This window comes from Rattus norvegicus, chromosome 6 (genome assembly GCF_021556685.1).
Source record: "Rattus norvegicus strain SHRSP/BbbUtx chromosome 6, alternate assembly SHRSP_T2T, whole genome shotgun sequence".
In the NCBI taxonomy this organism is placed as follows: domain Eukaryota; kingdom Metazoa; phylum Chordata; class Mammalia; order Rodentia; family Muridae; genus Rattus; species Rattus norvegicus.
In genome coordinates, this window is record NC_141539.1 from 13,470,973 (window position 1) to 13,483,245 (window position 12,273).

Genomic DNA, 12,273 nt, shown 5'->3' on the forward strand with positions numbered 1-12,273 from the left:
ACACACACACGTGCAAAAATAGAAAAAGGAAAAGAAAGCTATAGTCTGACAGTCGGTCAGAAGTGCTAGAACTGGGCTAGGCTGGCTCATTCAGAGGTCACTCAGAAGCAGAAGGAGCCAAAATTGCCAGGCTCCTAGGACACTGAGGATGCTAGTCCCATCGGAAGCTAAGTGATGTACTGGCTAAGTGGCTTCCCTTCCATTGCCTCTGTTTCCTTGTCTAGAACACAAGGATTTGGTGTAACTCCTTTCCACCTACAATCCTGAGTACTGTGCCAGAGATTGTCTGGCTACCCAGGTTAAAGCCCTGCTCTGTGAGCTCTGGCTGCAGCCACTGCAACCTCAGCTCCTCATGTGTAACCTGGGAAGAAGGGCACCAACTCAGGGGTCTGCAGACTCAGGTGAGGCTACACCTGACTTGGCATGAGGACTCTGTGAGCTTAGGGCTCCTGCTGTCACTGCCCTCATGCTCTCAAATGAAGCCAGTCCCGCAAACAGCCTTTCCCATCTCCTTGTGTGTCCTCTGGGTGAAGAGACCCACGAGATTCCACTGCCATGGTTAGGTCACAACACGCACACACTGATGGCCTTGTGCATGGTCTCCAGCACACTCAGGCTCAGGCAAACTCTAACATGCCAAGCAGCAGGTGTGGTCACCACAACAGGACAGGGAGGACAAGCAGAGGAGTCAGGCAAGTGGCAGGAGAGGATACGTGCAGTCACCGGAGGGATGGGGAAGTCAGCACAGCCTGCAGCCAAATGGCCCATTTGGCCCATGCGAGCAATGGCGGATCCTTACCTCCCTAGCAGGACCTCTGAGCACCAGGACTGTGTTCCCCCAAGAAGCTGGAGGCATGCTGGAGAGAGTAGAGAGCAGGACACAGACAGCAATATGTACTGAGCAAGGCTGGAAGGAGAAAGGCCTGAGGAGGAGCCCTAAGAGAGGGTATTCAGTTCAGGATATCCACAGCTGAAGTGGTTCCCCGGAAACCCCAAAGACCTAGCACCAAAATACGATTGCTCCCGAAGCCTGGCCTGTGGTAGAGGGCGCCAGCAGGGGAAGAAAACCCTCACAGGCTGGGTCCTGACGGGTGGGTACCCCCAGCCCACCTGCCCAGGGAAACTAGCTTGGTAGGCTTCCTAAAGTAATGTGGACTCAATAGGCGAAGAACTCAGGGACCTCAGGACCCCTCCAGCCAGAGTCCAGGTCCTCTACAGATGTCAGTTACTCCAAGGAGGACAAGGAGGACAGGGAGGGAAACCTCATTTGCCTGCCTGTGCCGGCATCACAGACTGGAGGCTCTGGTCCTCACTCCCAATGGGTATGTTTGGGCAAGGTGTATTTCTGCTCTAGGCCTCAATCCCCACCTAGAAAGTAACACACAGTCCCCCAGTGTCAGGCACTAAATCCCTACAGAAGTACAGGTGGCTTTTCTAGACCTTTCTCTTAGGGTTGATTTTACTGGGACAGAGAGATGTTCAAACACCCCAGACTTTCAGCACCTGTCTGGGAGGAGGGGATCTCACTGCCACTAAGACTAACACCAGGCCCCTCCCAGGGTTACAGGTGTAGGGAAGGAGCCTAAAAATACAAAGTGTGCTACATGGGTGTGTGCATGGATGTGTGCATGCGTGCGTGGTTATCAACACAACTGGAAACCAGTCCCCTTCCTGAAATTCTCCTCACTGATCCTGTTTCTTCTAAAGTGTTCTTTGCCCTGGGAGGGTTGAGAGCTCCTCCAGGACAGGAAGTCCTTCTCCTTGGATCTCAGCAGCCCCTCTCTGCTCACAACAGAGGCCCTGCACAGCAGGCCTGACAAGAACTGACACACCCTTTAAGGTTTTCTTGACCTGGTTCTACAGCTCGGCTGGTCATGAGAACCCCGGAAGGGCTGGTATCACAACCTCCTTTTACAAATGGGTCAACTGCAGCCAAGAAAGGTCAAGAGGCATCCAGTGTGGTAACTAGTTGTCAACAAAGCCGGGGTGAGAACCCGATTCCACTAGTCCTTGAACAATGGGCTGCCCTGAGCAGCCCTCCTTGAACAGCACTGTGTAGCCGTGGCCTGGGGTTAACATCTGGGAAACTGCCTCCAACCCCTCCCGCAACATGTTGGTCACTCCCCTAGGTGTGCTGCTGCCTGTTCCAGGTGCCCAAGAGCAGAGTGGACCAGCGGGGCAGTGGGGGAGCCCAAAGAGGCATCCACAGCTACCTTTGATGACAAAAGCCTCCGACAGCAACCGCATCTGATACAAGGGCTTGTCCTCCACGGAGATGTCATCGATCCCAGCCCGGGCGTACATGCTGACAGCATCCCGGTATGAGCCCTCCACATAATGCAGCTTACCCAAGATCAGCATGGCCTCACACATGTACTGTGGCTGAAAGGACAAGGATGTGTTAGCAAGTTCCCACTCCAAAACTTCTACCCCCCCCACACAGACTGAACCATAAGTCACACTTTGCACAAGACCCTGTTCAAAACAACTCCTCCTCCTCCTCTTCCTCTTCCTCCAGGAAGTCTTCACATGATGCCTATGGTCTACTGCCTCTACAGCCTAGTCCACAGACTACTGCCTACACGGTGACTCTTAATAAAACACTTAAGGACTATCTACTAATTGCTTCTTGCCTTGACTTCAGGCAGCTGTAGAACTGGGCCCTGTCTTCTCTCTCCCGAAGCCCCCACAGGCTCTGATCCAGGCTAGATACCGGCCCCCCCCCCCCCCCCCGCCACATACACACATTCTGAATACTTGAGGGCAGGGACTGAGCCAAATTTTATGGAGCCCAAAACTTATAGTGTGTGTGTGGGGGGGGGGGGGCGTGTATTAGGTGAAATTAGAGAAATTAGGTGAAAGGCTTTAGAAAGAGCTCATGAGGACCCTGAAGCTGTCACCTAGACCCCCCCCCCAGGTCTTTTGGAAGGGGAAGCAACCACTTAGCATCTTGAGACAAGAGGTGAGGGCCTGCTGGGACCATCCTCAGCTCAGAAGGAGGGTTAAGTCAGAGCCTGGAGACCCAAAATACCTAATCAAAACCCTGCCCTCCCAGTGTCTTCATATGCAAATCTCCACCCACTCAGAGGGCTCTCACAGCCCCCTCAGGGCCTCAGCTGCTGGCAGGGCCGGTGCTCCCTGCCAAGTCACCACCAAATCACCACCTACTCACCAGAGGGGCTGAGCTGGCTGGAGGAGCCCTGAGCTTTAGCATTAGATGGGAGTCTACTGTGAGGTCTCCCATCGCTCGGCCGGCGGCACTTGCTACAGCCTCTCGGGCCGGTTCTGGCCATTGCCCACTAGAAAGCCCCCTGGAGGTGAAGCCCTGTTCCCAACCCCTAACCTCTCCCACTGGCCAGAGACTCCCAGTCTGCAGTGGGTAGGTAGGTCGGGTATCTGGGATCCCAGGAGAACCTCCTCCACGCTCCTCACCGTGGAGCCAAGTAAGGGAGACAGGGTAAGCCAAAGGCAGGCCCTGTGGAAGCCAACCTTCCTCCACTGTCTTCGCTCACTCAGAGCCTTCCGTGTGTCCATCCAGATTGTCCCTCGGCCCCAGCTCCTTTCGGAAGCCTCCCCAGTCCCAGGAAGCTCCCTTCTGTGAAGTTCCCATAAGACCTTGCAATGCCTACACACCTATTCTCTTCTCACTATCTTTAATTCTCAAAGGCTGATTTGTAAAAAGCCATTTGTTAGTTTCCTGAGAAGCCACCTGCATCCCCAGCTGGGGCACCAGGTAACGCGTCCCCAGCCGGGCCCAGCCTACACAGCTTCTCAACCCTGTCTTTGCCTTTCCACACGAAGTGGTCTTGGGCTATAGGCTCATGTCCCCCCACTCAGCCCCATCTTCTTGGTGGCCATGGAGAGATAATAACACTCATTCCCTCCCTCCCACCCCAGGGAGGCTAAGGGCATTAATAGGGCAAAGTCTAGAACACAGCTCCGAGCCCAGAGAGAAGCAAGATAAAAACAGACCACAAGCAGTGATTATGACTGTGCTCATGGGTGATAGGGCACAAAGGCTCGGAAGGACACACTCAGGCCATAAAGAGTGGGTGTTGCCACAGGGTGGCAGATCCCTGTGGACTAATGACAGTTTACAACAGGGCAGCCAAACACTACAGGGATAGTGTCTTTCTCTCTTACTGAGCAATGATAACCGTATAGTTCGACGCTAAACTGTGACTTCTGTAATGTCTCCACTCAGGCAACTTTAAAAGTCAGCGACCCTGCCTCTGAATTTTACGTTTTCTTGGTCTGTCGACCTAACCAGTCAGGACCGTACATCCTGAAGGGTGCGAGAATCCCTCAGCTTAGGATAAAGATCCCCCTGCTAGGCAGATCTTTAGCCATCTGTCCTTGTACTGTCACAAAGATGCCCAGGAAGAAATAACAGACGAGAACATCTCACTCTCAGAATGAGACCCTAAGAAGCTGTCCTTCCACCAGCCCGAGTTCCTCAGTCATTATTTTACTCCCACTCCAGTTCAGAACCATGTTTGCTGAGTGGCTGTCTCTTCCCAGGTCACAGAAGTGGGGGCTAAAGGCACTATAAAAAGTACCTAGGAAGCCCTAATGAGAGGCTTCAGTTCTGGAGCCCAGTGGACAGCTGGGGCAGTGGCTTACCGTCACTGACCTAAAGCTAGGATGTTAGGAATCACCCAGATTGTAGGTCCTGATTAAAGGAGGCAGCGCCTCCTGACTGCCCTCCCTGCCTCTTCTCTACATCCATTGGAGTTCCTTGGGATACACAAGAGTCCACCTGCTGCCTAGGGAGCCCCACTCTGCCCTGCCCTGAGTCAGGATGACCTGAAGACTCACCGGTAGCTTCCCATTGTTAAGGATGCTGCTCAGGTGGTCCCTGGCTTCGTTCAGCCTGGAATCCGTCTTCTCCAGCAAAGGGATGGAGTTTTTTATTTTGTCGTGGTTATCCTTCAAACACTGCTCCAGAAGGGCCTCTGCTAGCAGCAATTTCCCAAAGTCATCTGAAAAACAGGGCGAGGGTCCTTGACTCCCTGAACTCCCTTATGCATATAAGCAGATATCATGAGCCCCAACCACCCCTACCCAGCACACGAGTGGCTCAAGTCTAGGAAATAAAGGTGCATTTTCCATAATCATCTTTGAGGACTGAAGGGAGTTCTAACCCAGTCTAGGTTGAAAGACCCCCTCCCAGAAAGGGAATTGTACAAGCCCAAGGCCCTCAACTATAGAAGTAAAAAGTAAGTTTTTAGATACACAGACTCAGAACTAAAATAAGCCTGGGAAAGTTCAGATGTGTCCAAGCTTTGTGGGACAAGCTGACCCATCATTTAGACGAAACAGACCATAAAAGAAAACAAAATACAGAAACCAGTCTAAATATTGCTTTATGGGCCACCTAACAAGAGATAAGCCCCTAGCCCCTGACATTCCGGATGCCCCAACCTGCATGTATTCTATTGCCGTGTGACAACCTCATTTGAATAGCCAATTGGGTGTAACCATACATCCGCACCTCACTTGAATCCACCAACCATGCATCTGCTTCTGTAAGCCTGCTTCTGCATCCCAATACCCTATAAAAACCCGTCCCTGGTTCTGCTAGGCGCGCCAGTCTTCCGAATTGACTGGGACGCCCACAGATACTTGTGTATCCTGATCAATAAAAATCCTCTTGCAGATTGCAGCCTGTGGACTCGGACTGGTCATTGGGCTCGAGGATCTCCCTCCTGAGGGAAGATTCTCTCTGAGAGTTTTACAAGGTGATGGAGCAAGAACCCATGGAAAAACAGAAAGCACCCACCCCCTCACACCACGGAAGGGGAGAACTGTACTGTGAGGGCCTCATGGGCCACTTCACACTCTCCTCGTTTCTGGGGTTGCATAACCGATTTGCCCATCTTAAGGGACTTTAGTGTGGCTCAGGATGACCTGGCAGCCAAAGAGTGAGTGTGGCATGTAGGTTTCCTGTGAAGCAAGGCGAGTCATTTTCAAGAGTTCCCTCACACATAGGAGCTGATTGCATGGCTCAATACCTGGCAAGTAGCGTTAGCCTGCTTGGTGTGCTTCCGTAACAATAATGAAATTCCAATCTTGTCATTACCACATTCCTGCTACTTGTGCAGGCAGGCAGACAGACAGACAGACAGACAGACAGACAGACTCTCTCTCTCTCTCACATTCACACACACACACACACACACACACACACACACACACACACACACACACCCCACAGGGGAGCCAGGTATCTGGCATGCAGAGCTTAAAAGTCCAACAGTCTCATGAGGCTGTGCTCACTGCCTACCCATCTCTGAGGAGAACTATTCAATGGAGGGGCCTAATAAATACCTGTCAGGTGAGTCAGCTCTTCCAGCTTTCCGAGAGGAAGCCAATAGACTCGTTCAGTAAGTATTTCTAGGAGCGTTTGCTCTGTCCCACCTTGTCACAATGCTTTCAGCTGCCACACTACTCTGAGAATCACTGCCTTTGCTCAGGCCCGGGGCAATATCTACAGCCCTCCTATGAGGACTCTCCTTCCCTAGCCACACCACGAAGCCCTAAACCTCAGTCAAGCCACAAGGGTTTGCCCTGAGGAAGCATCATCGGTTCATTTGCTGCCAACCTCAGGATTTTTAAAATTAACATTTTGAGGATTTGCCTTTAAAAGTACCCACTTTCCACGTTTGATCTTAGCCAAAAGGCTGAGAAGAGGTTTAAAGTACCCCTTTCCAAACTATCAATGAGTTGAAGAAACTTCTAGAAAGGGGTACATGGCAACATCCTACAGACGCCTTTGTGAATGTGTAAAAGAACCTACACGTAATTCCTCACCCAGCAGCATGTATAACCATGTAAAAAAGCAGAGAGGCTTTACACCCACCAACGGGTGGCTAATTAAAATTCCGTATGTCCATAAAAAAGGGGCACCCTGAAGCCTCGAAACGGACTGAGGATGTTTTGTATGTGCGACTGTGGGAGGAGCTTCAAGCTAAACTGGCAACGGTGTGGAAGAGGCAGGCAGATCTGAGTTTGAGGTCACCCTGGTCTACATAGTGAGATCACGGTAAGGCCCTGTCAAAAAGAAGGCCGCCAGCAGGCAGAGTGAGCAGGTCATGATAGTGACACACCTTTAATCTCAATAGCAGCACCAGATAGATCCAGATAGCAAGTTTCCGGCTAGCCTAGTCAATATCGAGTTCTGGGCCAGCTACAGCTACTTTGTGGGACCCTGCCTCATAAAAGAAAGAAAGAGGGAAGGAAAGAAAGAAAAAGGCAGCGCGCACAACAGTGCCAGCAGTTGCGGAAGGCGACCTTCATTTCCAAATCTCAGCTGGGAAGAGCCTGGGAGAACAAGGATGCGTCATCAGCCCCAGCTCCATCCAGAACTGTGTGCCTCTGCGATTGTGGTCCGGGCTCAGCCCCAGCTCCATCCAGAACTATGAGCCTCTGCGATTGTGGTCCGGGCTCTGCCCGGCCTCGGAAAACCCACAGCAGGGTTCCAAGCCAGCTCCAGGGAACTAGTGCGTCCCTCACCGGGCTCACTGGCTCCTGTGAGAGAGTCCCGCCCTTGGCTCCAGTTTAACTCACCACCTCACCACCGGCCGCCTCGGCCAGCCCACCGTTCACCTAGTCCTCCCCAAAGCTACAGGCCCTGATCGCGAATACCTTTCATGACAAAAGAGACTTGGGAGCCCTTTTCCACAAATGGGAGTCCCGTTTGAACCCGTGCCGCCCCGGGTGGTCTGCAGCAGCGCAGTCTAGGCTGTGACACCTCCACGTGTGGGAAAACCTGAGTGAACGTTTAGAAATGACCTTGTTGAACTGGCTGGATAGGATGATTCTTTAAAAACACCAGAAAGAGGGTGCAGAATTTTATGTATTTTTTCTTTCGTTTGGCTTTTATTGGGGTGGGGGTTGTTAGAGCATATAGGAGACAACCAAACGCCCCCACCTCCGAAGTCTGTTTGATGAGTACTGCTCTAAGCTCTGAGGGACTAGGACTGTGAGAGGGACACTGATATTTGCCGTGGCCATACTAAATGCCAGGCATTTTATTATATAGTCTTATTTACCCTGCGCAGGCCTAAACGATGGACAGTAGTCCCACATTACAGTTCGTGGAGATTAGCGATTTTGTTAGGGTCAGGCAAACAAGAATGTCTCTCCTGCATCTCCCTCACGCCAGAGAGCTTTATTACTTTAAGAAAAAAAATTTAAACAGTTATTTAATGTGTTACGCATTGGTCTGGGTGCTGGTGGCCACGTCTGGCTTGTGGAGGGAGGTCTGAGGAAAATCTCTAAGAAGTCCTTGGAGTCTCACCTTTCACCTCATAGGTACAAGGATGGAACCTAGGCCATCAGGCTTAACTTTAGCTCCTGAGCTACCCTGCTGGCTCTGAGCGGTTAAACGTAAAGAACGATCTTGGGTGATTAATCTGAAAGCTAAACTCACGGCAGGGGTGCTGGGGCTCGCTTCACTACAAGGGCAGGCAGGATTGCTGCATGGGGTGCTAGGGGTTGGTACTAAGCAAGCTTCTACCTGAGCCACACCTACTGTCCTTCTGGCTGTCCAATTTCCTGTCCTTTTGGGGGTGGGTGAGGACGTCCTCCCTCCTAGTCTCCTCTACTAAGTCAGGGGGGTTAGGGGCTCGCTCAGCAGGAGGCAGGATTCACTTTGCTTCCTTTGCTGGGCCATCCCTTCTCCCTCCCCTTCTTCCTATCCTACTGTTCTCCCTGATTCAAGCAACAATAAAACTCAAGGGCACCTGGGAATTACGACTCCAGAATTTTTAGTTGTTAAGAGTCTGTATGAATAAGTTCGTCCCTGTCCTCCCAGAGGCCAAACCTGCTCTCCGTCCAAGCCTGGCTCAGAGGACAGCTTCTCTGTCAGGGCTGTGAAGAAGCCTTCCTGACAGGTCCATGGAGCACGCCCACAGCCCCCAGCCCCCATGCCCTTAGCCACCACCTCCAAAGGTGCCCATTTGCAGCTAGAAGTGTAGATCAATCAGCCCTCTCTCTCCTCCATTCAAACTGGCCAAGGGGTTTCTGTGGCTTCTATTCCCACTGGTGTGCAGTGACTGGGGCCTTCCAAACATAGACTTGGGAGAAGGTGAGAGAGACCACCTGCCTCACACACTTCAACTGCAGCTGTTTAAGGCAGTCTTCCGGTTTAAAAAAAAAAATCATTCGGCTGAAAAAAAAAAGATGGTGGCTCTGAGTGGTCGAGCGGTTATGTTTTTAACAGGTTTTTTTTTTGTTTGTTTTTTTGTTTTTAATAAATTTGTACTGAAATAGCATGGGAGAGCAATGGGCTGAGAACAGCCTGGAAAAATGGTTGGTAGTGACCAAGGTGGCTTAGCAGGTAAAGAGGCTTGCTGCTAAGTCTAACAAGCTGTTTGATTCTAAGGACCCCATGGTGGGAGGGAGGAGAAAAGTGATTTCTACAAGCTGTCCTTTGCCATGGAGAGCATGTGAGCACACACACAGACATGCGCACACACAGACACACACAGACATGCACACACACACAAACATCAAATGTAAGTTAATCTATTAAGAAGATTGTTCATGGGGTTGGGGATTTAGCTCAGTGGTAGAGCACTTGCCTAGCAAGCGCAAGGCCCTGGGTTCGGTCCTCAGCTCCGGGAAAAAAAAAAAAAAGATTATTCATGATTTCATGACTAATAGATGGGGCTCCTTCTCTCTTCTAAATGTATTGTGCAAATGTTTCATAATAAAGTGTCCCCCAACCTAAAACACTGGATGGCTGAACCAAACCTTTTCATCTTGCTTGTCAGCCTAAGTTAGGTCCCCAGAGCCTACACGGTGGGAGGAAAAAGTGACTTCCTGACAGTTGGTTTCTAACTTCCACAAGAATGCTCTGGCTTAAGTATACCTGCCCCTCAGATAAAATAAATAAAAGTAATGGGGAAAGTTGTTTTAAAAAAATCAAATCAAAATACTGGGTTGGCTTTGTTTCCACACAACCTCAACGCCACAGGCTGGGCTGGGAAGTTCTTGGCACCCATGCTCTCCAAATCCCACCAGATGTGAGTCTGAGGAACACACAAAGGCAGTGACCAGCTCCCCACGGGAGGAGCGACCTACAGACTGGGGAAGGTCTCGGCTGTGCCTTTAGCTCCTTCAACCAATCTACTCAGGAGCTAAGTCCGCATCCTCTGGAGTCTACTGATGTCCCCCTAAGTCTCCACAGAAAGCTCTGACACAGCAGGACCTCAGGGCCTCGGTGAAATGTGGATGTCTGGGGTTCGGCAACCCCCACCCCCTTAGTACCTCTGTCCTTTATGTCACCATCATGTCACCAACTGCAAGAGTGTGACAGGACAGGTAAGGTCCTAATAATCTAGGCCAGAGAGATTGCTCAGTGGTTACAGGGAACCCAAGGATTGAACACCTTCTTCCTGTCTCCATGAGCACGTTCATTCATGTCCACACATTCACATGCATAATTAAAATACAAAAAAGAAAACCCTTTTTTTTTTTTTTTTTTGCCAGGGTCTCACTATATACTATGTAGCTGTATCTGATGTGGAAATCACTATGTGGTCCAGGCTGGCCTTGAACTTATAGAGGTCCTTCTGCCTCTGCCTTCTTTCCAGTGCTGAGATGTGGCGTGTGCCATCCCATCCACAAAAGAATAAAAAGATTCTCCTTCCTAGGCTGCAGATAGGGGGATGAGCCTACATGACTTTTTTTCCCCCCAAAAGAGGCTCCTATTCTCTGAGTAACTATAGAATCTGGAGAAAGAGAAATAGCTGTCAATCAAAAGTGCTCTTGCATGTTCTGGGCACTGTCTGCCTTCCTTCCTCGTGTGGTGGTGGTGGTGGTGGTGGTGGTGGTGGTGTGTGTGTGTGTGTGTTTGCAGTGCACAAAGTATATGTTGTGTAGGTTGGGATGGAGTAAATTTAACAATTCAAGAAAAGTCATCCACAGAGCTGAGCAGGGAGGCCATCTGTTCTTACTGCTCAGTCGTGTTGTCCATCCTCCCCACGTGTGTGTGTGTGTCCCTGTGTCTGTTCAGGTCTGTCCGTCCCTGCCCCCCCCCCCGCCCCCGACATCTCCCACTCACTGTCAAAAACAACTCAAAACTCAAACTCCAGGTCCCTCCTCATCCCACTAGTGCCAGCCTTGTGGCCAGGACTCGTGCATGAATGAACACACGTTCTAAACATACACATACGTGACCTCTGCACCCTGGTGTCCCCATGCCCAAGCTAAGGAGGAAACTGCTCCCCTCCTCACAGGGTCATTAGTAGGAAGTTAACGGATGCTGTGCCTGCCTCCCAAAAGTGTCCCACAGAAGGCCCGATTGGGTTTGGGAACACAGCATTTACGTTTCAAAGTCCTCAAAGGTTTTGGTGGTGGTGGTTACTGAATGTGGTGGGCATCAAACCAAGGGGCTCTGCCACTTAGCTCCATGGGGTTTGTTTTTCTTTTCTTTTCTCCCTTCCTTTCTTCCTTCCCTCCTTCCTTCCTTTTTTAGAAAGAATTTCACCAATACACATACAGCACAGACTGGCCACAAATTCAGAATGGCCCTTTGCCTTCGCCTCCCATGCAATCGAACTGCAGACACATGATACCAAATCCCGCAGGCCTGCAGTCGGATTTTAAAGTCCATCTTTGAATCCATTCTTTAGCTCCCTAAACGTCTTCCTCCTGGGATACTGATTAGCCAAGTGCTGAGCTAAAGAAGTATGTAGGGAAAGCAGGCCCGAGGGGTTGCAAGGAGGCTCTGCCTCCCTTCTGGGGCCCAGCACCTGGCTTTGTGAGGCCAACCACACTCGAATTCCCAAGGGGTACCAGGTACCAACACCTGAGTGTGCCCCACCATCACCGGCCCAGAGGATTCCTGTACACTTCTTGCTGGTGCCCTGGAGCAGGGAGGAACTGACCAGCCACGCCCTCTGCCATGCTCAGACCTCTTGGCCTGGAATTCCTGCATTCAGGACTTTCCTCGGGCAAACAAACGACCTTGCCCTTCCCAAACACCAGGCAGGTCTATTGCCAGGTCTGCGGCCACTCTGAAACTGGCTGCCCTACCTCTGAGTTCTACAACCGAAGCCACAACTGCCTGCCACCCTGCCTCTTACCCACCCGGAGTGCTCTGCAAGGGTATGCATCTTTGAGAGAACACAGCGCAAATGAAACGATGTACTCAGAAACCTAGGTTCAGATTTCAGAACTTATCGGCTGGCTGATGAAGTTATCTACCTATAACTACAGCAAATAAATAGGAGCTGGGAGGAGTCGTGAGGAAAGTCGCGAGGG

The 12,273-nt window shown here is 51.0% G+C and overlaps 1 protein-coding gene across 1 annotated transcript in view; it reads right to left on the reverse strand.

Annotated features, from left to right (window-relative positions):
• Ttc7a (tetratricopeptide repeat domain 7A) overlaps positions 1-12,273 on the reverse strand; it is a 103,377-nt gene that overhangs the window by 89,835 nt on the left and 1,269 nt on the right. Inside the window, exons 2-3 of the mRNA NM_001100756.1 lie at positions 4,819-4,982; positions 2,214-2,382 (exon numbers count right to left, since the gene is read on the reverse strand). Coding sequence (NP_001094226.1) covers positions 2,214-2,382; positions 4,819-4,982 — 333 coding nt within the window. The remainder of the gene's footprint in view (positions 1-2,213; positions 2,383-4,818; positions 4,983-12,273) is intronic.